General features: G+C 42.4%; 1 protein-coding gene across 1 annotated transcript; it reads right to left on the bottom strand.

Annotated features, from left to right (window-relative positions):
* Positions 1 to 341: 341 nt before the first annotated feature.
* st3gal4 (ST3 beta-galactoside alpha-2,3-sialyltransferase 4) lies at positions 342 to 27,029 on the bottom strand. The gene is made up of 12 exons (XM_084575328.1): positions 26,506 to 27,029; positions 18,826 to 18,893; positions 17,924 to 17,995; positions 14,769 to 14,850; positions 14,377 to 14,466; positions 12,916 to 13,013; positions 12,520 to 12,583; positions 12,150 to 12,245; positions 8,375 to 8,564; positions 7,823 to 7,960; positions 1,504 to 1,656; positions 342 to 1,393 (listed from the first exon to the last, which is right to left on the bottom strand). Exons 3-12 carry the CDS (start codon positions 17,943 to 17,945, stop codon positions 1,304 to 1,306), a joined length of 1,023 nt encoding a protein of 340 aa, XP_084431454.1. The 5' UTR covers positions 17,946 to 17,995; positions 18,826 to 18,893; positions 26,506 to 27,029; the 3' UTR covers positions 342 to 1,303.
* Between the last annotated feature and the right edge of the window lie 217 nt (positions 27,030 to 27,246).

Here is a 27,246-nt window from a genome sequence, read left to right as displayed (position 1 = left end):
GCGAGAGGTGGGGTACACCCTGGACAGGTCGGCAGTCTATCACAGGACTAACACAGAGAGACAGACAACCATTCACACTCACATTCACACCTACGGCCAATTTAGAATCACCAATTAACCTAATGAGCATGTCTTTGGACGGTGGGAGGAAGCCGGAGTACCCGGAGAGAACCCACGCAGACACAGGGAGAACATGCAAACTCCACACGGAAAAGACCCAGTCGACCCATGGATTCGAACCCGGGACCTTCACGCTGTGAGGCATCAGTGCTCACCACCTCTCCACTGTGCCACCCTCAGTCACTTATATGCAAATAAATAAGTTCAATCAGAATCATGAATTGAATTCCTTTTTGGTCACATTTTAATTAAAGAAAAAACGTTTTTCATTCTGTACATTAAAAAATATCCAGTGGTACCATTTGTATCTCAAAAAACCCCAAAACAATTCAATAAATTAAATGTCCAAGACAATCAAAGAGTAACAAATGAGCAAAATACAGGATGTATTTCCAGTCAAAGTAAAGTAACTAACTCTTTAAGTTTGTGAACAATACATTCTTACTTTTAAACCTTAAATGTATATTGAAAGTGAATCCCCACAAACTCACACACCTCTGTAGTGGAAAAAGTATTTGAGTTGAGAAGAATACATTATATGCGAACAGAAAATGAATCTCGAACCATAGTGAGTGTACTTTATAGAGAACTAAACCAGACTTATTCATTTTACATCTCATTGATATACATGAAATCCCTGGCTCTGAAATCTCTGCAATTTGCAGTGTTTGATTTCTACAGTGCAGGAGCAATAAGCCCATGCAATCACAAGGATGTAAAAAAAAAATAATACAATCAAAGCCAGGAATTATCCGAGATCGAACGCAATCAGATGTAACTTGTTTGCTGGATCTTCTCACAAAGAGACAACTGTGTCAGCACATTCATAGTTAGTTGGTCTCCTGTGAAGTTCTAAAAGTTCAAGAGCTCCAAAAGTACGGAAAGTTTTGCAAAAATTATGAGCAACTACACCAGAGGTTATAGCAAAGCAAAGAGCCACTGTTGATTTCTTTCTGTTTTACAGAATATAAAGTGCCAGGTAGGTAAAAGTTCAACAGCGCTACATGTGTGACTGTCATGTCATCAAGTGATGAATTAATGCACCAGCAAATTGTCCCGTATCCCACCACAGAAGGCACATTAATATCTGATTTGAGAATATCTGAAATCCAAAATCGTATTCAAAAACCGTTTAGAGTTCAATCACCTTTTGGGATTGAACTGAACTTGAAAAGCACGTGTATCAAGAGTGAGGGTGCAGGTAAAGAATGGCTCCCGAATCCTCCAGTCTTTTTAAGGCTTCTGCCTCCTGACTGAGGTCGTGGTAAGAATTCTGCAACAGAGAGAACGGGGAGCGTCAGTATTACGAGACTTTAACGCCATGCCAGCGTGCGTGTTCAGACACAAACTACATTTGAAACACTGGAGAGGACAGCTACCCACCTTCATAGACCTCATGGTGTTATATCCATAGTAATGGATAGGCTGTCGTTGGCTCTTTGAGCTCGGGTATCCAAATCCAGCAACGTGGACCACATCACAGTAGTTGAGAGCAACAAAGACAGCCAGGATGCCCGTGGTAGGATGCACTGGATTCTGGAACAAACAACAACTAATGACAGCCTACGGCAATAATTCTCCTGACAAACTGTGTGTGCAGTGTTCAAATCAAACTGCAATAAGAAGAAGGCAGTAGGGGCAGATAGTGCTCTGTGTGTGATTGTTCTGTTTTCAGCAAAGGCTGATCACACGTGGCAAGCACAACAACTGCAGGAATATTGTACTTGTTAGAGAAGTAACCGCCCCAGGATGTCCTGTGATTATAAACTACAATCTCTTGGCTTCTGGCCTTATTTAATCTAACCAGAACCCATTAGGAACTCTCCCCAAGTATCAAAAGATATCACTCAGCGTTATCCATTTTTGTACTCGTGTAGACTTTAACATATTAAAGAATGGAAACATATAACAACATTGAGCATGTCAATGGTGAGATGTTAAATAAAAAGAGTTCTACCATGCACATGCAGACAGTACAGTCTGGGAGTCTTATATAAGTGTATATGGGCATTTACATGAAAAAAAAGCTGCGTCTGTGGTGTGATGAAAGCTAGAGATTCCCAGGCTCTGGGTTCTCTCTACATAGGCAGCATGGCTGTTACTTAAATGAATTTGTCCAATTTGACCACTAGATGGCAGTAGAGAGAAACACAAAATGCTGCAGCTGACCTTCACATGCAGTAGATCAACACAGCTGTGGCGCAGAAGTCTGATAACCTCTCGGTATTACTTTGTGTGTATCACATAACAAAACCGCCTATTGTTTGAGTTTAAATGTTTCGCAGTGGGCAACAATTAATTGGCATGCAAGTTTTGTGACAAAAAAGGAACACTCAACATTATGAAATGCACAGTTCTCAGTTCATTAGGTTTTACTTTCAGTAAGTCAGTCGCTCCCAAAACCGTTTGCAGTTTACACGATGGAGGCTTCTCACAGCATTTAATTCATGGTATGCAGCGGTATCTATCTATCTGTCTCTCGCCGCCTCAACCTGTTCCCTTGCGCCTCTCGCTAGCGGCACTCAAAGCGCCTTGGATGCTTGACAGAAAACACCGCACATTAGCAGGCGTCATCCTGTACATTGGCTGTTTTCCACAAGCTCGCCCGCTAGAGGGTCTCCTCAAGTGAAGTTCTTTTGATGCCAAGGACAAGTAGCAACGTTGCGTATTTCGCCCTTGATGTTTCAGAGCATACTTGAGTAATGGTTTGCCTTGATTTCCACAGTTTGACAGAGAGCGCATGGAACAGAGACAAAGTGCAGTGGCACGCCTGAAAAAGATATGACAACATCTCCTTCCATTGAGTGGATGGTATTTGACAGCCTCAAATTACACGTCCTTGATGGAAGGTTTTATTTTGGGGGGTGTTTAGTTTAGTGAGGGGAAAAGTGAGAGCCAGGGAAGGGTGTTAGCGTGTGTGTTGCGCAGAGGACCAACAGCTTTCTGCCGAGTCTACAAAATCTGAGATCTGTTGTCAATCCTTTTAATTGTTTTATAGGCATCAGTGACTGGATGGCAGAAAACAGAGAGGTCTAAGCAAGCAAACAGAGATCAAAACCCACATTTTAAATATTTGTTAAAGTTTTAGTTTGATGCTAAACTTTTTGCTCAAACTGTTTCATTTCCACTCATTTAGCTTAATCTGCGTAACTAGTGTAACGCAGTGGTGGGCCACTATGGCCAGCAAAGTCTTCCCTGCTGGCCTAAACTTTATCAAAATTACTGACTTGCATTTTAATATTTTCCCATTAATCTCCTTTAAAATTATTTTCAGTAGCCTAGTCTTTTAATTTTATGGCTTGTCTGTCTCTCAGCTGCAGTGCTTCTGGCAGTGTAACTTTGCATTAGAGCTTTTATCCAATCATATTTCAGCTATCACGTGTTGCCAGAGTCAAAGGAATCTGCCTGGGGCTTCACAATTAAAACTGCAGGCGGTTCGGTTGCAGATCTACTTAGAAAGTCATTTCCACGGCAAGGAAAAGCTGGATATTGTGAGGAAAGGCCGCACAATCCTGGAGCTAGCTAGCCTGACCCAGCCATAAGCGATACCCTTGGCTGACAGGCTCCGAGGAGAACTCAAAATTGAGTTCTGGTGAGTAAAATTAATTATATTTACATATTTTGTGTATATTTTTGCCATTTTATTGGGTCGACATTGATGCTTCTGCTGGATTTGTATGTGGCGCTGGTGCGCAGCTGCAGCGCAGCTGGGGCTGCAGTGAGTGAGAGGAGACTGAGTTTCTTGCTTTAGTAATGATATTCATCTCACAATATACCTATCTACAATGCAACGCCCTGTTTTATTGTGTATCCGTATGTTGTTGATTGTTTCTACAGCGGTGGAGTCGTAACGATCGTATCAACAGGTGTTCTGAATAAGGCCGGAGGTCACTGAAGGCCTAGGTGGAAAATGCACGGCCAAAAACTAAGAGAGGTTTGCCAAAACATACTCACTAAATCTCTAACTAGAATAATCTACATGAATCTAGCGAGAAAGAAGACTTGACTTAATTAGGGCTTCCCCGTGGCCTGGTGGTTTACATCTTTACCACATGCTGTTCCTCATCATTCTCCCCTCATTTCCCGCCATGTCTCAACTGTCGCTGATTTAATTACGCCATTAAATTGTGCAAAAATATCTGAATGCATGCGCCACGTTTTATGGGGACAATGCTGCTTCACAAAACCTCCTCAAACGCAATAAACCGAAAGCACAAATCACCCCAAATGAAACTGTCTTCCAGTTACAGTTGGTTTTAGGACGCTTGTCACCGCTTTCAAATCAACTCCGAGCGCCGCTCCTCAGAGTTTATGCCCCAAACTCTATCCATCCAGCTGACTCTTGATTTTAACCAATGCCCACAGTGGTGCTGCTGCATTTGCTGGATTTTAAAAGAATCCCAGGCTTTCGCTAACTAGAGTGATTTAATTAATCCTTTATGACAATCATCAACAGAAAAGAAAACAAAGTAAAAACAAGTCTCTACAAAAACATATCCCTGTTAGATCAGTATTCAGTAGAAGCCCCTTGGACGGCTACCACCACTAAGAGCAGGGTTAAATATGTATTGTTAGCTCTGTAAATGTAAATTCTCAGTTCCCATGAGTTCTGGTCAGATTACATGAAGCCAGAACCCACGGTTTCATTAAAAACTCCCCTCACGATGTCTCCCAGCTAACTCAGAGTGTAAAAGCGACTGTAGTTTATAATCACAGGACATCCTGGTGGGTTACTTTTCTAATAAGCACACTGCCTAACTACCACAGTTTATTTCCAGCTGGGGAACTTAACCCTGTGTAACCCTACACAAAAGAATAACACATTATCCTAAAAACAGCCCTCAAACACATACTCCTGCAGTTTTTGTGCTTGCCACGTGTGATAAGCCTTTGCTGAAAACAGAAACATCACACACAGAACATTATCTGCCCCTACCGCCTTCTCCTTGTTTATGGAAAAACAGGATCGAAAACTAATGTGAGATTTAATGAGATGAGACGCGTTTGTTGTGCTGTCCCTGGCTGGCTCTCTCTGTGCACAGAGGTTTCCCTGTGTTGTTTGCCACTTCCAAGCATGACTCTGTGAATGATTATCCATGTTCACAGAGGCAAAAAGAAGAATCATTTCCACATGACCTCAAGAAACAAGAAACTCTCTCCACCCCTTTCAAAGACACAGTGCACTTCCCGAACAGCCCTCTCATATCTTTCTCCTTTTTTTTGCTTTCCATATAATCATTAGGATTCCTCTGCGATGGGCTTTGACTGCAAGGAAATATATTTTGTCCGCTGCCCTGCTGGTGCACGTAGCACTGTTTACAAAGCCCCACTACTAATATTTTCTCTGGCTTGAGAAATTATTGATTGCCCACAACATTGATTTTGACCAAAATTTAAGATCCCTTTGACATTTGAATTCAGATTCAGATATAATGGTGCATATAAATGACTTTTAATGTCATCTCATTGATTTTCAGACGACAGCCATGGAAAAACCCAGCTGCAAACGTTGTTGCCATTGATACTGTCTGTACCCAAACAGCAGCCTTTCCCAAGCTTTTGATTATGTATGAGGACATGTTAGAATAACAATCCGCTCCACTCTTAAATCTGAGCAAATGACGATGGCTGTGCCAAGTTTGTAGCCTACGAGACCTTGGGCCGAGCACAGTTTGGCAAAAGGGGGTGTAAAGATGTACGAATCAATTGTGGTGTGCAAAAAGAAGGAATGTCAGCTCACTTCAGCAGCAGCACTCAGTCCGTCTCCCTGCTTCTGGCATCACTGAGAGATGTGTGGGAAAGAAAAGCACAAACACAAGCACACATGGCACTGTGTTTTACCAGAAGGTGATCTGACTGAAACTGCAACACACGGTCTTTTTTGCTTTAATTCAGAACCTGACGAGCACCCTGCAATGGGATGCAGATGATACTCTGTGTGTATTATCCTCATGTGGTCACACGCACATGAGTCCAACGCCAGAGCGCTGCAGTGGGCCCGGCGCGTAGTTTGGACGTAAGCCCGTGGATCCTTGGTGAGAGGGCGTGTTGGGGTGAAGGGGGAGGGTGCCGCATACTGTCACTGCTGCAGACAGAGATACGAGGGCATGACACTTGTGCTCGAGGGGTGGGGGTGTACGCAGAGAGAGGAAGGAAAGCGAAGACAAAAAGAGAAGTGGTTGCATGTGTGAGTCAGCGCTGTATGAGTGTATGTGCTGAGGGTGTCCTTCTCCAACCGACAGGGTCATTGACCGAGGGGTGTTGGGGTACGTACAGAGAGAAGGGTCTGCTAGAGCTTGTTTACTTTTGTTTACAGAAAGGAAGAAAGAAACACAAGATAACTGGGAACAGAAGGAGGACAGTGACAGTGTGTTTAGTCTTGTTGAAGAAAAACTTAACGTTTACATCCCCAAACTGAGCTAATTCAAGTGTCTTAGTGCTAACACCTAACTCCCTGCGGGCGAGTTACACTTCCCACCATCTTTCTCCTCCCTCTGACCACCTTCCTCTCCCTCTAGCCTTTTCCATCCAGCTTGAGCAAACTGCACAGAGCACCCATTGGGCGAGCCCGCTGATTGCCCCTAGGATCGCCGCCTTCACATGCAGCAACCCGCCGCGCCTGTGCTGCGGCAAAACATGGTAACACTCTTTAACAAAAAGGGACCCAGGAGAGCGGAACAAGCAGAAACCAAAACTAGACTTGGCTCAGGGCCCACGTCAGGGACCATCCCCACAAACACACAACAAGCTCCTCTCAGCACATGGGATGCAGGGGCCAATAAATACTTCACTCTTCCACGAGTTGCAGTCCAAGTGAAATCCCACAGTGTTCAAAACTCTGCAAAACAACTGCGATGCGTCATGTTCACAAATTGCACAATCGCTGCTCTCTCATGAGCTGGTTTCAGTTTATGTATCCACTTTTCCTCTTTTGTGTTTTGATGAATGGTCTCTCATTTGCTTTATCCTTTAGTTTGACTCACTGAGCCAAAAGTTGCAAAACACTCTCACTGAAGATCAGCTAAACCTCGGAATCAAGGGAACACTAAAGCGAAGGTCATAATGCGGAACGTTTTCCTGAGAAAACAGCTATAATCAGCCTTGTCGGGAAGGAACACTGGGAACTGTCCTACAAACAGAGCATCTGGGTGAAATTTACACAATATTTTGGCTTTCCCTCAAAAGCCAATTATTTCCCAGTGACTGGCCGTGCGGCCCAGAAGGCATGAGACACTTCTTGTAACAAGACGCCAGAATGCCAAGCAGAAGCTAATCTTCCTCGTGTTCTGCAGAAACCAGATCCACAGAATTGCTACTGACCTTCAGCGTTTCACCTACATCATTTCAACAGGCGGGTCTGTTCCAATAAACTGTTTATCACAGAGCTCAAGACGTATCATTAGAGGAACAGCGGCTAATCAGTGGATGCTCCATCCTGCCTTGTTAACATTCATGTGGGAAGCAGTGTCATGCAAAATGAGGAAAAGGGGGAAGTGCACAAGAAAGCGCACAAACATGAACGAAGGTTTTAATGGGAAAATGGTGAGGTGAGGTGAGTGGGGAGAAGCATCGCCACTGCAATCATAGGCAGTTTTTTTATATTTTTTTTTGACATGCACCAAAATGTCTTGTTTTAAAATTTGGATACACGCAACTGTAGATTCCCAATTCTCAAAACAGTTAAGAGAAAGTGACTGCTCACCTGTTTACTCTTGGGGTGCAGAGGGATTTGCAGAAGTCTCTCTGCAGTTTCGTGCAAAAAGTGGGGGTCCAGCACTCTGATTTTACTGAAGTCACCCAACCAGATTTGTGGAGGGGGCTTCCAAAAGCCTTTCCTGACCTGGAATGGACACATAAACAGACGCAGGATGTCTCAAAACTGAAAAATGACGAAGAAAGGACAGAAAGAGAGCAAAGTATTGCTATTTTTGGACAGCAGAAAAAGTTCATTTGCTCAAACGTAGATGCAATTTAACCTATGACTCCCTCGTTGCTGGAGGCAACTAAATCGATGTGCAAATTAGTGGGTAATGACCCTGCAACTATTAGAGGTTCGAAGCCGGAGGTGCCGGGAGCAAGAGAATGAAGAATGCCTGCGATGGAAACTACATTTAACTCTGAGGGGCACTGGCATTGCTGAAGTTGAACCTTTTAAGTTTTTGTTTCTGATATGGGTGACTGGCAAGAGACGGAAAAGAGACTAAACAGAGTGTGTGTCTGTGTGAGAGAGTGCATTCTCACACATATCCTGTACCCTCTTCTCATTATAGACGATCTCTTTGAGCCACCGCAGATCTTGCTGCTTGAAAGGCACCAGGACCATAAGGGTCTCGGGCTCGTTGTGCAGACTAGGGTTGTAGGAAGCTGACTCGGGGTAGAAGAATCTCATTGTGGTCTTGTTTCCCACATCCTCCTCATAGCCTCTCACTGGTGCGTCATTCAACCTGAAGTGGGGACACACGAAATACTTCAGAACAGAAAGTGTTTTTGAGTTTTTCCGCAACAAGGCACTCACACCATGACTTTTGAGAAGCAGTTGAGCATTAAAGGCAAAACCCTTCAACGTGCATCTGAATCTCATTATTTTGTCCGCTCTGACTAATGGGACGTGCCAACTTTGCACTTGCCACCACAAGCTAAACAGTCGTATACTGGAGCGAACTGTGCAAGTCTCCCAGTGATTCCCAAATACACACACATGCTAGTTCAATGGGTACACTAGAGGTAATGAATGCATTCTAATAAAACAGTCTGCACCTAAATGTTGTCTTCATGAATGTTCTGGTATTCAGGATTCGTTTAAAATAACAGACAGAGCTGTGATTTAGCTGTGTTTTAATTTTTAAGCTGTAGTTTGAAGTACTATTGCTCTGTATTGTCTTGTACAAAGGCATGTTTCTATTATTTTGTGTTCAATTTAATTCAGTTTAAAAGCACCACAAACTATATCCTCTAAATGATCGCCCAGTTGAATTATCACCTCTCTGATGCCGTTTCAACATAAACTGAACATTAGAACAGTCACAAAGGGGGATTGAACGCAGGACTGTTACATTAGAATGGATTTGTTTCTCGAGTGTACCTAATGTTTTGGCAAGTTATTGTGAATCAGGCAGAAACAGAGTGAAACCTGAATTTTGTTATTCTGTTTCAAAAGTCACAAGAATAACCAAAAAAATCAAAGAAAGGCAGCTGCACTTGTGGAGTGCTTCTGAGTAGCTTCTTCAGTTCTAAGTGACTGGCGGGAAGTTGGGGTTTAAACAGGAACATCTGTGGTTGTAACCCATCTGAAACTGGAACAACTAGTGTCAGTTAATGGCTAGATACTCACCTGCCGTTAACAGACACGAATCAAGCAAGTTTCTGATGGAGAAGCTACTGCCGAATGAGCTACTCAGAAGAGTGGCAGAACATCTTTGAGAAAACTCTACAAGTCCTTTCTTTAATGTTTTTGGGTATACCATGACCTGGATGGCTGAGAACCTTCGCAGACAAGTCACAAGAAGTAACGACACTAATAATTAAAAGCCCAGCCTCGGAAAAGAGCCTTCGACAATGATCGCCACCGTATGTCTAGAAGAGAGCCCTTATTGTTTTTAAAAATGATGTAATATGACGGTTGTTTATTGAAAGAGTCTTTTCTAAGTGGCCTTAAAAAACTACATTTTTTTCAAAAGCCTGTGGACCATATCAGGTTAACCGCACCCAGTATGACAAAGGAGGCAACTCATGGACGAGTTGAATTTAAAATGCTTAAAGGTGGAGTGATTTGACAGCAAAGGCTACCAATTTAAAATAAAAACAAGCTCACCCTTGTTTACCTTGAACGCTTACAGAAGCAGGCAAGAACAGACTCTAGTCTGTGGACTATTAGCTTAATGGTTCTTACTGCAGTAGACCTTATCACACACCCCCTTCCCAATAACCTAACCCTAACCTAACCTTAAACCTTGAGGGAAGATGTTTTTCCAAGTTCCCGTTCTGCGCCATATAGAGCTGGGGAACATAGGACCCTTTGTCATGTTCTCATTATGTGGTATAACAGGGTAAATGTAGGGAACATACGACCCTGGGAACATCAAACAACAAACATTCTGTATTTGTTTCATTTGAAGCACAGTTTTTTGCAATGATTTGGAAACTACTGTTACTTCAGTTAATGTGTGTTAGCATGTACGAGACAAGAAGCTGTGTTAATGCCACTTATATTAGATGTTTGGACCGTGGTGTCCAGGTGGACTGTTGATTTCACATCAAGCACACACTAGGGGTTGTACTGACTAGTCGACGTTACTGCTGTGCCATGACGCTTTAAGCAGGAAGTCAACTGGTCGCCAGTCACGTGACAACAACAACACGAATGCCTCCGAGAAGACAGGTGAAGAGCCCAGTCGGTCATTCAAGCAAACTAGCAGCGGTTCATCAAGTGTGTGGAAATACTTTACTAAAGATGAAGCCCATTCTACCGTGACATGTCAGTCCTGAAATACAACAGAAGTACCACTGCAATGCACACTCATCTGAAAAGGCATCCGCTAACGCTAGCAGAGGAACGGTCCAAATCCTCTCAACAGCAGTCAGTTAACAACTTTGCTGTTGAATAGACCTTTAGCTGCTATACACGGAGAAGGCTTCAGAGATATACCACTGTTTTTTTTTTTTTTATCCCGGCTACACTATCCTATGTTACAACACGCTATTAAGTACTATTTATGTTCAGTTCTGTTGTGTTCTATTAGTTGACATTGTTGCTGTGGTTGTGGAGCATGAGTGTCAGACGGCGTTCAGGGTGTTGACGTGGGCTACGGCCACGTGGGCTACGTGGGCTACGGCCACGTGGGCTACGCCTATGACCATTCAGGTCAAAAATATAGATTCCATTTTTGCGAAGCATTACTTTCTACTGTGTTTTTATGTGTGACGTTGTCGACGAGTCGATGCCGACTCGACTTTCACCACATATTAGTCGACTTAAAAAAAATCCTAAGTCGTTCAACCCCTAGCACACACAGATCCTTCTTATCCCTCCACACATGTTCTGTCACATGTTCTGCAGCTGATGAAGACATGCCTTATGGGGGAAAAAAGTTGCCTGCAAGAAGGACAATTACAGTATTCAATGCAACATGTGCTTCCATCTGGAAATGTGTGCGTTTTGTTACTTTAAAAAAAGAAATCCTCACACAATACCTTCTACAACTGCCTCCTAACTCAATCCTTGACCAATTAGTAAACACAGTAGCACAGACTGAGACCATGTTTGGCTAGATGATTAGGCTGCACTTTGGAAACTCAAGTCTGGACGGGCTTTTAAGGAGCCTAAGCGGTGTTTTTAAGACAGAACCGGCCCGGTGACGTCAAACTCTCAGGCATGCACTGAATTCTGAACGTCAATAACCTTACTCCACTTGGCCGGGAAACCATTAGCTTCTGAGAAGAGAGGGAGAGATGTGAGGGAGGGGGAAGAGGAGGAGGAAGAGGGGGAGGAGGTGGGCTGGTGGGGTGGGTGAGGAGAAAAATGCATTGTGGCCAGGCCAAATTCTGGCTGTTTGAAAGAGGCTTATAAAAACTCAGAATGCACGCGCTCATTCCAAGGCTTTAAAGTCAGATTTGCGAAGTGCCTTTGTCCCTGAGTAAACTTACTTTCTTCTCTCGTGTAAGAAGCTGATTTGACACAAAACTTTGCTAATTGCTGAGTTGATGGGTCTGCGTCGGAGTCAGATGGTCACATAGTTGGATACTGTCCACCATTAGTCTACGGCCAAGTGAATTTTTATCCTGGTTTCTAAAGGAGTGTTAAAGAACCGCCACACTTCTTAAGGTCATCTAGCAAGGATCTATCTGTTCCTTACTTCCCAGCCATAGCTGTCCTTAAAGAATATGGTGGTTCTGAAGACATTTGGGTTTAATATTATGATATCTGAGTCAAAAAAAAAAAAAAAAAAAGGATTTATTTAGAAATATGCACCCTCGTGTTCAGTGCATCAAAGACCAAAAATAATATTGAGTGAATAACTGTGTGCGCTTACCTAATGACCACATCGTATTTGTTGATGATGCTTCCCAGCGAGCTGTTTTTAATGGCAAAGCCGTTGCCTATAACTACACAGGTTCTGCATTCAAGGCTGCGGAGAGAAAACACACGAGGAGTGCACCGTTGAAACGTGCCACTTGTCTCTTAGCGTTCTGAACAATTACACGCGGCACAGCATTTTAGAAACCTTGCCAATAAATTACCTGTTCTACAGTTACGTGGCAAAAAAAACGTACTGCTGCCATCACTCCGTTTGTTGTTTTTCAAGCTAATCCTCATATGGCAATTACAATATTAGCAAAGTAAAATAACACTAAAATGGTGACCTTTAAGCTTAGTTGGCCCAAGCTGGAATTCACACTTACTTTTCGATGATGGGAGGCACCTGATAATTTGCAGTCATAGCGAGAACTTTCAGTAGCAGCAGCTCTGGGAGGGAAAGTGAGAAACCGAGAGATTATTTGAAAAGTTTATGTACAGAGCTCCGGTTCCATAGAGAAACTGCAGTTTAGTGTCTCAATTATATAAAGAGTTTAAGATTGGGGTTTCATAAATCGGCTTTTATGACTCTTAAGTGCCGCTGATCTCATCATGTGGTATATGATCCTAAAATCAGTCTGAGAACAGAAGAAGAGTTGTTTTTATATAATTGTTTTGAAGTAGAAGTGGGAAAGATATAATGATAATCTTCAAACCACCAGTGATCTGAGAGTCGTGTGCTGAGTGAACTGAGCAGCGGATAGTGTGTAAAGTCAACATACCACTGCCCTTAACGCCATAAGGTAATGCCAGCTTTGACAGATGCTCCCGCCAAAAGAAATCCTTCGGTTGGAGAAAGAGCTGCGTCTGTCTGCTAATGCTGCGAGAGAAGTGTCAGAGCAGGAATTAGAACATAATACTGTGGCGCGCACGGCTTCACTGTACAGATGAGGACCGCAGGAGACTTTGCGGCTGAGAGGGCACGGATATGAATGAGTTTCAAGACAGCGAGGATGAAGAAAACTGCTTCTCTGGCCAAAATAAGTATCAAACCGCACAATAGACAATGGCAACTGCGCTGCCAAATCGTACAGCGTTCGTGCTAGCACATGAAGAAAACAACTTCATCACTTGGCCTCAAATTTACCAAATGTTCTGCTATCCATTATAGCAGGTAAACCAGGCTCATTATAAGAAAATTAGCCGTTTACATGATGTCATTCAATAGCAATTTCCCCTCATTAAAAACCTCTGCTGGCATCTCTCTGCTGAGAAGAAGGGGAGGAAAACAATAACATTCACAGGGCCTGTGGAGTGAGACAAATGTGGCAGGTTGTAATATGTGAAACAGTTGGTTTTCTGTGTTCGCTGCCTTCAGACTCCAGCGGTTTATGACCTACTGTCTTTGACAGTGAGCCCCTTAGACATTTATTACTCTCGTGTGCCAGCTAGCTCTCCGCAGGAGATCAGGATAAATCTCCGGGGAGGGGTCTAATTAGAGAAATGTCACTGAGATTTCCTGGAAGGTCTCCCTGACTTGACTGTAATGATGGATATGAAAAGCCAAGCACAATGAACCGGCAACTTAACGCAAACCGTGTTTTTTTTTTTGTTTTTTTTTGGTGGGGTAAAACGCGGGCATCGTGAATCTGAACCGTTCTCAAATGTCAAAGGGCAGCCAGCAGAAGGTCTAGCGTGCTGAAGAAATAAACAGTGACCCTTGCGTAGTTCAGAGCAAGACACAGATGGAGACCACGTCACACTTTTGTAAGAGAGCAGAGCCCAGAGAAAGGCGAGCACATATACAGCTGAACAAACTGAGAAATGAACAAGACAGGATTCAGGAATGTAGAACAACGATTACTTAACAAAACAAGCCATTGTCCACCTCCAAGAAACTTTTATCAAGAGCCCATTCTGAGCCACTGTTGGTTTTTATATTTAACTTTCCGTCTCAACCATTTCACCAAGACATTCCTCTCAAGTGACTGAAACTTGCTGTAATCATTATTTAGATGGAAACTCTGTTTTTTTATAAATATACAATAATGAGCTCTATTCAATCTAAAATGTACTTTTCCTTCGCGCCTGGTAAAGAGCAGTCCAGTTTCAAGGAACCTGGCACCTTATGTTCAAATAAAAATGTAAAATGGCGTACCATGCTACTTTAATAAGCCATCCACTCCCACACCCTTCAGTTCGTAAAATAAATAAAAAAATAAAACAGACGTGCCATTACTCACTTAAAGTTAAGGCTCTCCCACTTCTTCTGGGTTAGCCAGCCGCCACACAGCGACTTGCTACTGTTGGGAGACTTGCTGGTGCCTCCGTAGCTGAAAGACAGACGATTACCACCGCTGGCATGAAAACTGCTGCTGAATCCATAAAAATGTGCCAGTAACTGAGTCCAGACCACTCAAAAAGTGCAAGAATGGGCATGTGCGTGGGCCACAGCTGACCAGCAGCTCTAACCACTTGATGATTACAAATGTGGGTTGTTTTCTTAACTGTTAATGACTCAGAAACCCCAGGACATTAAAACATGTCTTACCAGAAATGGGCTTTTCTGTGATTGTGTGACCTTAATAGGAGAGTGGCTAAGAAAGAGTGAAGAAGGAAGTGTGTGTGAGATTACCTCTGAAGTATGGCATAGGAACAGTAGTATGTGACAAAGGAGATGAAGAAGAGGAGAAGTGGGACAAGCCTGAGGCACCATGCTGGATGGAGAAAGACAAAAACAGAGGAGAACATACACAAATTAAAAAGCAGGATCTCTTTTTTTCATTATGCGCATTCTGGAGTTTTTTGGGGGTTTTTTTCAAATAATTTCAAATCAGTAAATCTGCTTTATTTGCCATGTATGTACTGTATGTACACACATACAGGGAATTTGTTCTCTGCATTTAACCCATCCAAGTGAAGCAAAAGGGGGTTTTAGGTGCTTGCTTAAAGGGGAACTCCGGCGCAAAATGAACCTGGGGTTAATAACACATGTGTACCGAGTTCGACCGTTCTCTGGTATTTGTTTTCATGTATTTGTTTTGTTAGTCAAATGTGACCAGTTTTCTTGCAAACCGCTAATTAGCGTATAACGCTAGCCTTCGGGGCACACCGACACATAAAAAGAAATCGCTATTTCTATACCACTAACAAGGCTCACAATATCACCACACTTACACGGTAGCATAACTAGGGTCTCTACATGTAAACCGAAGCATTGAGAACTTTGCAAGTATACAGGCAATTTATTAAAAAAGGAATACAGTACCGTCCGCGTCCGGCTCGCATATCCAGGCGGGCGCCATCTTGGGAACGCTTTTCCTATGCTCTCAGTGCTTTCTTCCGGCAACAGACAGTTCAGTTTCCCCAAGATGGCGCCCGCCTGGATATGCGAGCCGGACGCGGACGGTACTGTATTCCTTTTTTAATAAACTGCCTGTATACTTGCAAAGTTCTCAATGCTTCGGTTTACATGTAGAGACCCAAGTTATGCTACCGTGTAAGTGTGGTGATATTGTGAGCCTTGTTAGTGGTATAGAAATAGCGATTTCTTTTTATGTGTCGGTGTGCCCCGAAGGCTAGCGTTATACGCTAAATAGCGGTTTGCAAGAAAACTGGTCACATTTGACTAACAAAACAAATACATGAAAACAAATACCAGAGAACGGTCGAACTCGGTACACATGTGTTATTAACCCCAGGTTCATTTTGCGCCGGAGTTCCCCTTTAAGGCACCTCAGCCTTGGACATGTATGACAAAAACCTAATGAAAAACCTCCCATATGCCATCTCATATGAAGCAGGTGTATGGCCAGTATCAATATGGGTACTGAAAACTGATACTGAAATCAGTGTTGCTATTTAGAGAGGTTCACATGAAACTGTCCAACAACCATGGTGTTATATGGCAAAGCGTGAAACTGGCAAATTTGAATTTTAACATAAGTTGAATCCATTTCACATAACCGTCACATTTCGACGAGGCCTTCAGAAAATTTGGAGCCGCGGGTTTGACTCGATTTTGACTAGAAGTGAGCGACTGGGTGAGTTTTGGAAAACTCCTGCTGAGCTGTCCCAAGCCAGGAAAGCTAACCATATCATCATTAAATTAATCTCAAGAATGTTCGCATTCTTTTCTTTCCATTCCCATACTGACGAGCAAGTTGGATCTTTATTTGTCCTGGCACAGGGGACCACCGGTGGTTTGCTTTTGAATTTTTTGGGGCAGATCGTTACGACGAGTCCTTGTAAGTCCTTGTCTACATGTCCATGCACCTAGGCAGGGACCATAATGTTGTTGGGCACTTAAAATAACAGTTTATCTAATAGAGAAGTACAGTTTCTTCCTTCTATTTGAACTGCATGCATGGACGACTCAAAATAAAGTTATATGCAGGCGCCAGCTAGCTTAGCACAGACTAAAAATGCAGTAATACAGTCAGCTTGACACGTAACTATCTCATATTTCATTGGTGTACAAAATGAGAAGTGTTAAGTATTAATGGGAGGATGTGCGTGTGCAAGTATACTTTCAGCCCATTCACCGCAACTTCCTGATGTCGGCTGGTTGCCTAGCAGCTTTGAGGTTGAAAATTAGTTAGAGGTGTAACAGTATTTGTATTCATCCTGCGGTGTCATGGTACGGGCGTCACGGTTCGGTGCACGCAGTCAGGTGTATGGCTGACCTGCGAATATGTTTGAGTGAGTAGCCTTTTAAAAAAAAGAAAAAGTCGAGTCCTCACTTCAATCCAGGTGGCGGTAATGAGCCTAAAAGCTGCCAGCTAACGTCATTAGCCTACAGAAGAAGAAAAACAGACGAAGAAGAAAAGTAGCGTGGGAACACTTTGGTTTCCAGGTGCAACCCGGTCCACCACTCGCGTCCCATCGAGTGGTGTATTGCGGTACATTGCTGGAAACATGTCAAACATGCTAACACACATAAGACACACTCACTATTTTACTCACACTCACTCGTTATATGATACTTGTATAATATAATGACAAATAAAGGCTCTTTCTTTCTTTCTTTCTTTCTATTTATTTTGTAATATTCTCAAGAGATTTTCAGTTTTGGTACTATTTGAAATATTTGTTTGACTTGCTTTTATTTTGTACTTTTATAGCAGGAGGTGCATTTTTTTTGCAAAATAAATGAAAAAAGCTAATCTTATACATGTGTGAGTTTTTGTTGCCTTTTTCCCGCTGTACCAAACCCGTACCGAACCGTGACCCCCACCCCGAGGTACGTACCAGACCATGACTTGTGTGTACCGTTACACCCCTAGCATTGGTATATACTGAACTACCAGCTCACAACAGAAAACACACAATAGAAAGGAAAGTTACCAAGACTGACATTCAATGACAAACTTCATTTATCAAACATCTTTAGTATAACTGCATCAAGCTCTTGTGTTGAAAAATATACTGTCGACAGTATAAATGATAAAACTGTGTTGTAATTAATACAATTGGCAGATTATTAAGACTCACAATTTAATGCAAACTTGCCAAGTATCCATACTGTCGGGACAGTTGCCATTGTAGGGCATTTTATGTTCATACACAGGCGAATCCACAGTGATGGCTGTAGATTATTTTAAACGGAACTCAACATAATTATCCCTACCATTCAGTAGTACCATTAATTATTACGTTTTGATGAAGTGTATTTTTTAAAGATATTTTACTATCAAAGAGAGAAAAGTCTGAATGAAAATGTGTCATATACTGTATATTCTAAACAGCACTGGGTAGAAGCATTCAAACACGTGCAGCAAAAGAACTTACTTTTAGTTGCCTTCTGGGACATCTTCACACCCTCCCTGGTCCTCTCATGTCTACACAGTGCATGAGGTCATCCTGGTGACAGGTATAGAAAAGAGGAACATTCCAAATGCGTTTTAACAACTAACTTCAAATGCTTTATAAATAGCATCCTCTTCATCTGAGAAGGTGGCCTGTAAGAGGAGCCACCGTATACTGAAATAAGTTGTATACGTGTCACAGCAATATGTGCTTCACATGCAAATAAGCTGCACTGACCAGGGGAGTCAAAAACTTAAGATAAAGAAAGAATAAGGACAGTGATTAAAGTTGTGTGTGTGTGTGTGTGTGTGTGTGTGTGTGTGTGTGTGTGTGTGTGTGTGTGTGTGTGTGTGTGTTGGGGGGGGGGGGGGGGGGGGGGGGGGTTCTGAGGACTGCACAGCTGAATGTCTATTTTAAGATGCAGGAGAGCACATGCATTTGCTACAGTGCAATGACAGTAAAGTAATACTGCTGTAAATCTTGCGCTCGCCCAGACTTGGAGACAGGAGTGGAAACCACATGATCGATTAACACTACCACAGGGACGCGCCGAAGATTTCACTCTGATGTATGCCCCTCCTCTGTGACACAAACTCGTCATTTCGCAACTTAAAATATGGAATATGGAACACCACTGCCCTCTAATTCAGGGTGTAGCTTCTTGGCGCCACAGCGGATGGAGTGTGTCCTGAGCCGGGCGTGAGTCTGTTTCTGAAGTTATTGTTTAGGAAACACTGAAATCACTGCAGAATGGAGGCAGGAGCAGACTCTAAATGCCTCCGTTTTCCTGTTTTTTTTGGGTTTTTTTTCCTCCCTCTTCTTTTATCTTTTCCACAGAGCTTCTCAGAGAGCCACCAGATGTCAAAAAAAAACAAACAACTCACCTTTTCCCTCTTTCATTTCAAAAGACTGGGTCCTCCATGGTTTAGATATAATGGGCCCGGGCTTCTCCCTGTGGTAAAAACAAAGAAATAATCAGACATGTAAAAGCAATTGAAGAATAACTGCAAAGTTCATTGGTATTACATCCTGGTTTTCTACTTGATTCTGCACTTGTATAAAATTGCATCTCCAAGCAGAATTTAATTAACCTAAACAGAAACATGCATGGCAGGTTATTGTCTAATGGAACTACACTTTGGAGCAAACACTCTGGAATGGATGCAGCAAAACTACAGATGCAGATATGCCATCCTTAAAGGCAGTTCAGACTTCTGCGTTAAGTTGACGCAGAAACTACAGCGACAGCACAGACGCCTACTCGAGTACTACAGTACTCTAAAAGAGCCTTTAGATGTTTTCTTCCTTAATTCTTCCTTTATTAATAAAAGTATTTTTGCATGTAAAAAAAAAATGAATAAAATGTAAATAAAATATCTTCAGTTCATCGCTGCATTGTGTGAAATTTTGTTCCAGTCAAGAGGCAACCTCGGCCTGCATTACCCGACCGCCTCGGCTCCACTCAAACTCGGTTTATAATCCCACAATGGATCCAGGGCTCTCAAGTTTTGAACTCAGCTTGGAGTGAGGTATTTTTGTTTTGTTTTGTTTAATATCTTTTATATACAGTCTGTTACTAATGTGCGGAGAGTTTTATCACTTCTCAGCATGATCAACACATGACGTGTGGCGTGTGAACTTATTGAAAAGACTTGAGAGCCCTGGTTACATTAACAAAAGTCACACACCCAATCTGTGTTTATGCGTAACATTAACGCACCAGCCTGTACGTTGTGTTACACCTGAAACGGTGAACATTTACACACTACCTGTCTCTTTTTTGCACATCCACACACAATCTACAATTTACAATTTACAATTGGTTAGCTGCTGAGCGGGCCATACAGGCCAGCAGCATTAGGTTACCTTATATTTCACAAGGTTTGAATTATCCTCTGCCTACAAGCCAGCAGCACTTACTTAGTTCATGTAGATTGTAGGTTAATCATCATATCACATGACTGTAGGTTTGTTAGGGTTTCTCAGTTGAACAGCCCCTCTAAATGTGTTTTGCCTGGGAACAGGGGATTGTAACATCTAATCCTGTGTATTAATGGAAGTTCATTTGCCATTTAAAACATACATGTTCTTTGTACATTCTGTATACTTTATCAGGGCTCTCAAGTTTTTTAATGCGGGCAAGAGTGAAATACGAAAGAATGACATGGCACTGACAATTCAACCACATGCAAAGTCTTTATCAATTTCCGTGTATTGACAGCAGATGTGCTTAACACTCTTTCATCAGCAGCTATACTAACTCAGCACTAAGCAACAAAACACAGTTTCTATAATATGAACAATAAAAACTGAATTCATCTTTCCCAAATGGGTCTTTCCTACAGCCGACAAATGAAGAAAATGTTCACACTTAGTGCTATTCACATGCTGCTCTAAACACGCGTTAGTTTCACTGTTATTATTACTGACCAGCGTCTGTTATTGCCAGTGAACAAGTGGAGCTGGAGGTTTCAATCACCTCTTGTAAAACCTGTAGTGTTGCCAAACTTTAGATTTATACTTCGCTGGTGTGTGTGTATTTGTTCTGCCGCTGCTACACCCAGGCTACTAATCAGCATATGCGCTGTAATGTATGGTAACGGCCGAGTGGTCCAAAATATTAAATAATTGTGTGTTTCAAATTTCTAAATAAAGGCAGACAACATCTAACCATTATATGGATCAGAATTTATCGATGCACAGACGTATTAAAGCCGATGCATCTCGATTTTATCCCAAAACTGCATCTATTCATGGCTGCCCTACCGGTGAGCTCACATCGTCCCTACACTCATGACGATGGTAATTATTTTTGCAACAATCTCTAACAGCAGTCAAGTTGTCAGTTCTTGTGTCAAACAAGGCGTGAATCTGTAGTAACATTAAAACAGGATATGACTTACTCTGTTCTCACGTACTCTTGTCTCTGTAATGCTCGAAGCTCAACCAGTAATGGTTTCCACTGTGCAAAACTTTCATTTTTTTTTTCCTTGGTTGTTGGTTACCTTACCCAGATACAATAGTGCTTCCGATTGACCCACCCTTATCCTTTTTCCTTCGTTTGGGGAAGTTCAAGGCATTCCAAAGATATTGCGTAGACAGAAGACAAAAATAGACAGACTCTCATACAGTCGGGCAGACAGATATCCCCAAAACATAATGCCTTAGACTGTAGCTATTCCCAACATGGAGGCATGAAAATACCACACGTTATCTGCCTTTCGGCTTCCAAGAAGATTTGCAGATTTCCTGTGTTGTAAATCACTGTAAAATGGCTTTTGAATGTGGACATCTAGTTGGACAGCAAGTTGGATGCCAGCTTGGGTTTTGAGAGAGTTATTTGTGTCATACCGTGACCATTTTGTGATTTTATAGACGGAACAAGCAAGTGACTAATCACATAAGTACCTCAATTGAAACACTAATGAAAATAATCATTAGTTGCTGCAGTACATATAGCCTCATAAACGTCTTTTTCCACCAGCACCCTGTTGAAAGGATTAAGCAGTTACAACAGCCGGAGACGTAGCTGTAGCTCCCAGGGTCGTAAAGCAGTGAAGACCTCCTCACAGACACTGCAGGCAACGCATAACCACAGAGGCACAAAAGCTGCCTGCATGTGATACAGTTTGGAGGAAATGAGAGGTGTGCAGGAACAGAGGGTACCAACAGAGCAGTTGCACAGAAACATTTAGTTGCACCGCAGATGTCCTCAAAGCATCGCTGCAAGTCTAACCAAAGAAACGTAGACAGACCACTTAAAGAGTTTAGTCACACACTGTAGTGATTAAAGATGAGTCAGGAAGCCACCACCAAGTACGCAGTGGAAGTAATTCCAGAAAAGGTCATCCATGGGAAATTGTTGTCAGTAATGTATTGCTTTTTCACAAATCCCCAGGGAAGGTGAGGGCTAAGAGGGCTAATACTGTAGGCACACAGCATTAATAGACTTGAGATAGTGCTGTCATTAAGAAAATGTTTATAGATCGATATTTGTGTGGGTTTAAAGGTACTAACACGAGCACTTAACATTGTCTAAGGTAAAATGCGTCTAAGTTAAAATGAGTTAGGTCAACTAACCATCTTTATTAATTCACATTTCACATAAAAAATTGATGATGTCGCAACTGCGTATTCATTTTATGTGAGTTATTGTGAAAACATGTCTTCACACGCGCACACAAACACACACACACACACACACACACAGACAACACCATGATGTCCTTGCACCATTAACAATCTCTAAAGACGGAATACAAGGTCTAACAGATTTATTATGCGATTTTTACTGGGTCGATTCTAAATGGGTCCAAGTCCTTGCAACACAGCGCGGACATAAACGACAACATGACCTTCTCCGCTAAAACCCTTTCCACCTACCAGCTCTCTCTCCCACTCTCTGAAGAAAATCACATGTGCGCCATGCTCACAATGGAAAATCACCTCTAAAACACATAATCCCAGAGTTTAATCCAGTCAGAAGCGCTAAATCTGGTGCACATTTGTAACATTTTGACCGCCTTTATGGAGAAAAGCTTTCAAAGACATCACAGGCTTTAATCACCCCGTTCTGGTTCCTAAAAGCATCTGCATGCGGAAAGGCACCTTCAGGGAATTCAAAGTGTGCAGAATGTACTCTAGATGTGTCCCAGCAGGGTTTTTGTGGCAGTCATGATGAGGGCAATTTTGGGACACGGATGTGGTTTTTCACCAATATCCTGCTCCTCTGTCAGCTTCTGCATTCCCAGAAGTATTTAGTATTAGTTTTACATTGTGAGATATCATAAATTTGATATGTATCGTATTACTGAATGTCTAAATTCATTAAACAGTTCAAATTGACAAACAACTAAACTAGCTATATGCAGAGGGGAAACCGCTTGGATAAATGGCTGTAGTAGTTGCCTGAAAGTGACAAACAGCTCAAATAATAAACGCCAGCAAACGGCTGAAAAATTCAGGTAAATAAATGGCTGAGGTGGTCAGCTGGATGTAACACTTAAACAGATCAATTAATCAGTAATGTCACAGACAAATGTTAAAATTAAATAAATGGCTAAAAGTAATGAGTCATCATAAAGCATTCGAAGTATTATTTCAAATTGGTATAGTAGCTATTAGTCAAATATTATATATTGCCAAATGATATGAATATTTAGCTAATAGTGTTTGCTAATACATATGATCAAGCAGTTCAAATGCAAATGACAAATGGTTGATAAGATAAACGTGGGTATACAGCTCAAGTATTTAGATAACGAATACACTAGGTTGCCAGTTCATTAAGCACAGGAGTAAGACAGTCCTAGTGTAGGACAGTAATATTAGAATGCATTTGTTTTCACTAGTGTACCTAATGAACTGGCGAAGGGAGTGTTGGACACTGTATAACTGAAATGGCTGCAGTAGTTAGCTAAAAGTACTGAGCATATTTCTGTATCACTTTCACTGTAACTGTTGAATCTGGAGTTGCCTAACAATTGGTGTCACTTCTCGTCGGTCTGCCTTGGCAATTATTTGGCAATTCGCAGGAAGTCTGTTCCAGACGTCCACAGTAGTCTCATACTTCTAACGGATTTACACAAACGTCAAACCAAACACTTCTTCACCCAGGTGCTAGTGGTCCCTCTTCTGAGAAGTGGTCGCACGTAAGGAGAGGTCTCTTATCTTTGCTTACAGAATTACCAGCTTGTGCTGAACTCATGCGTAAAAAACACTCATGACACAGCATGACACAGAGAGACCATCAGACTGCTCAGTGGAGAAAGTCCGTCACTGTTCAGCCATTCAACGGTATTGCGGTATTGTGACTCTGTTTGACTAATCTTGGCAAATGAAATACACCCAAACCCGCTGACTTTAAATGTCTCTCACCATAAAAATCCATATTCATTTCCACAGCACACAGCACTCTTGAATTAATGAAGTGAATTAATTCTCTGTCATGAGATGAGAACAAATAAAAAGCATCCAAAGGTTTAATCCGCAAACCTTTGACATGTGAGTGTGGGGGTGTGTGTACACTGTGTAACACACTCCTTGGTGACTCAGTAGGTACATCCCACTTGGAAATTAGTCTCATCTGTATTAGTTCTAAAAAAGAGAACACAACTCATTACTTTGGCAGCATTTGACCATTTCCACCTGGTCATCATATTCTGTTAAACTTTAACAGAAAAGCATACTGAACCAAGGTCTACAGGCTTTTTGATTCTTCCCAAGTAAGCAGGCATCTCATCAAAATGATGAAGTGCAGAGAAAACAGGATGGCTATATACTGCACTCGGTTATAAACACACAAAGACGATAACTTTCCTTGGTGTCTTGGCTACTAAAGATGGCACACAAACAGATAAATAAGCTGTATCTAGGAAATAAAGAAAGGGAAGGTGCTGCATATTATAAAACATGCCTCTTTTTTCATCTCCTAAGGTGGGAACTCTAAGAGCAGGCCTCATTTGTTCATGTTGACCTTGGGATTGGCGGACAGTGTGGGAGATCTAGTTTCAGCACTTAGTAGCGAAAGCAAAATATTAGAAAGGACCTTTAGTTTACCAGCTTTATTCTGTAGCGTTTCAGGGAGGACGGGAGATGGCACCGGGCGGGATACATCCTGGACAGATTGCCAGTCCATCGCCGGGCAAAAACAGCAAAAGCGAACACATCGCAACTCACATTCACGCCTGCGGTCAGTTTAGAATTGTCAATTAAGCTAGCAATAAAAAATAAATAAATTGCAACGGTTTGGGACCCTTTGAAGAAAAAATATATTTTGCAACCAACATGGCAACCATCAACCCCCTAACACCTAGAGCGCATCGACAATTCACCACAACCCCCCTTCAATCTACGCAACCCAGCCCCCCTCCCCAAGAACTCAGCATCGCCACTGGCTGCGGCAGAAAACGAAGATGAGAACGTCCAAACTTGCTCAAACCCACAACATTTTTGTTGTGAGGCAACAGCACCAAATGCGGCGTAATCTCACTGCCTGCAAGTAAACCACATATGCGTTCTCATATACTGGTGGCATGAATAAACCAGTTGAGGAACCAATATGTCACCAACATCTGACATCTCAGCTAAACTGATTTATTTAGAAATGTGCACATAGCTGGCAACAGAGACCTCGACCAAACAGGAGTAAATATTACAGATCAGATAACTGTGCACTGCATGTCCACCTACTATGGGCTTCTTTGCTCAGTTACTTTACAGCATTGTTCCATATCTTCTCGCGAGGAGAATTTGATCTAATTCACTTTGCAAAATCAAAAAAAAAAAAAAAAGCACTAATGGGCACCAGTGGGCCTTCACTACAATGACCAGCGCACCAGAGTCAAAGGATGATTACATTTGCCCGGGATGAATGTTGCGAGGGAAGATATGTGTTCATCGTATTTTATTTATTTATTTTTTATCTACCAAGCCTAATTGATTCAACCGGGAATGAGTCACTACTGCAGAGGCCATATCATGTGTTTCAGCTGATTTGCTACAAGTTGCCATGTGCTAAATATCTCCAAGCCCCATTAAATGCAGCATCTGTTAAAAAAAAAAAAAAAAACCTCTCTTATGTAGCCGCTGCTACACTGACTGGATGCAACAGATAAGAGGAGATAAGAGGAAGAACAAATTATACATAAGAACAAGTCAAAAAGGGGAATCAAAAAGAAATGTCATGATGCCAGTGGCTCAGTGATCCATACAAGTGTACCCTAAACCCAAATGACTATATCCAAACCTTATAAAACAACAACTTTGAGTGTCCTATGTGAAAAAGAAGTGACCAGGCAAACAGGTTATGTCCTGGTGACAACTCCCCTGATCAGGTATAACCTAACTTCGCATTCAATTCTTTGCATAGGGAAAACAAGGATCTCATTACAAAAGGAGGAGAAAATCAAACAAATGGAATTCTAATGTAAGAGATGTGCCACTGGCATGTGTTAAAATTACAGTCATTATTTAAGAGGGTATAAAACGGGAAACTAACATTTCTGACAGCGGTTGCGACAGACTTTGCACGGATCACCAAAAACAGATAGAGAGAGAGAGAGAGAGAGAGAGAGAGAGAAAAAGAAGCAAAGGCACATTTCTTCATGGCAACAGTTGCAATAATGCCAAGGCAGATCCTTGGGCTCTGAACTATGAGCACTGACCAAAAATATGCCCTAGTCTTTCATTGCCTGGTTGTTGGAGTTGCTGAGAAATTACAGTCAAACCAGGCTGTAATTTAGATTTCACTTCCAAGTCAAATTTGATGACTGTGAGTCTGAATTAATTTAATAACGGTTTTATAACCGGTTTTGCTTCTATACTTTGTATCCAACCATCCGTAAGCAGGCACTGAATCAAAGTAACCACACCGACACGGATGTCCAAATCCTGCACGCACCAGTCAAATTAAATATGACATCGTGTGATACAATGAGGCAGATCACAACAGATCAGTGTTGTTTCATGCCTCTCTGCAAGCCCACTAAACTCTTACCACACATAGGCCAGTCTATGTTCGCTGGGGGAAAAAAATGGGAGGGGGGCTTAACAGTTATACTTACCAACAGCGCTGCCGGACAGATGAGGTTTAATCCGCGGAGCGAGCCTGCTGTTGTGCTGTTCAACACTGTTGCCACCAAGTTCGCGTTGCTTTGGGTGGCACTCACTGCCTGGGAGAAGGAGAAAGGAGCGTCTGGACGCGGCGCAGGGACACGGGAAGAAGAGGCGGTGATGGGACGAGGGCGTCAGAGCTCATCCCTCTGGACAATGTAGTGTACAAGGGGAGACGGGAAGCACGGGGTGCTTCTCTCTCGGGCTTACTGGCATGAAACCTCGCATGCAGATAGCGGTCCAGGGTAGAAGCTCTGTAACAGCGCGTCCCCTTTCCTCGCGGCGCATGCGCATGCGGGTACGCGGACTGGCCGCTGGAAAGAGGGTAGATCCAAATTCCACTGCTACGGGGCGGACAAGTCCAAACTCGATGAGTGTACTCGCTGGGATATCAGCATTTTATTCTTTCATTTGCACCTGCCCATAGGTCTCCCCCTCTGCACGCCTCGTTTATCTCACAGCAAACAACATGCCACCTTTTGGTTGGCAGTTTTTGTGTTTGTTCGTTTGTGTTTTTTCTGAATGCAACGGAAAAAGTGACAGAAGAAAAATGCAGAATGTATTTTACTTGGAAAGCATGTTGCAGTTGCTGTCAGAAGTTTGGGTACGCCTTAGTTAATTGTGTTTCAGCTCAGTTTTTCACAATCCATGTTTAATCCAAGTAAATTCCCTGTCTTAGGTCAGTTAAGATC

The sequence above is a fragment of the Chelon labrosus genome (assembly GCF_963514085.1).
Source record: "Chelon labrosus genome assembly, contig: SCAFFOLD_80, whole genome shotgun sequence".
NCBI lineage: Eukaryota > Metazoa > Chordata > Actinopteri > Mugiliformes > Mugilidae > Chelon > Chelon labrosus.
This window is presented reverse-complemented; position numbering and strand designations above follow the sequence as displayed.

What these genes read in the sequence shown, in the direction of transcription:
- st3gal4 (XM_084575328.1), bottom strand. Translation starts at nt 17,945, where the DNA reads ATGTCCCAGAAGGCAACTAAAA. An exon ending in TCCTATGCCATACTTCAGAG is followed by an intron (nt 14,467 to 14,768) that starts GTAATCTCACAC and finishes TCTGTCTTTCAG; the next exon opens with CTACGGAGGCACCAGCAAGT. An exon ending in AAATACGATGTGGTCATTAG is followed by an intron (nt 8,565 to 12,149) that starts GTAAGCGCACAC and finishes TCCCCACTTCAG; the next exon opens with GTTGAATGACGCACCAGTGA.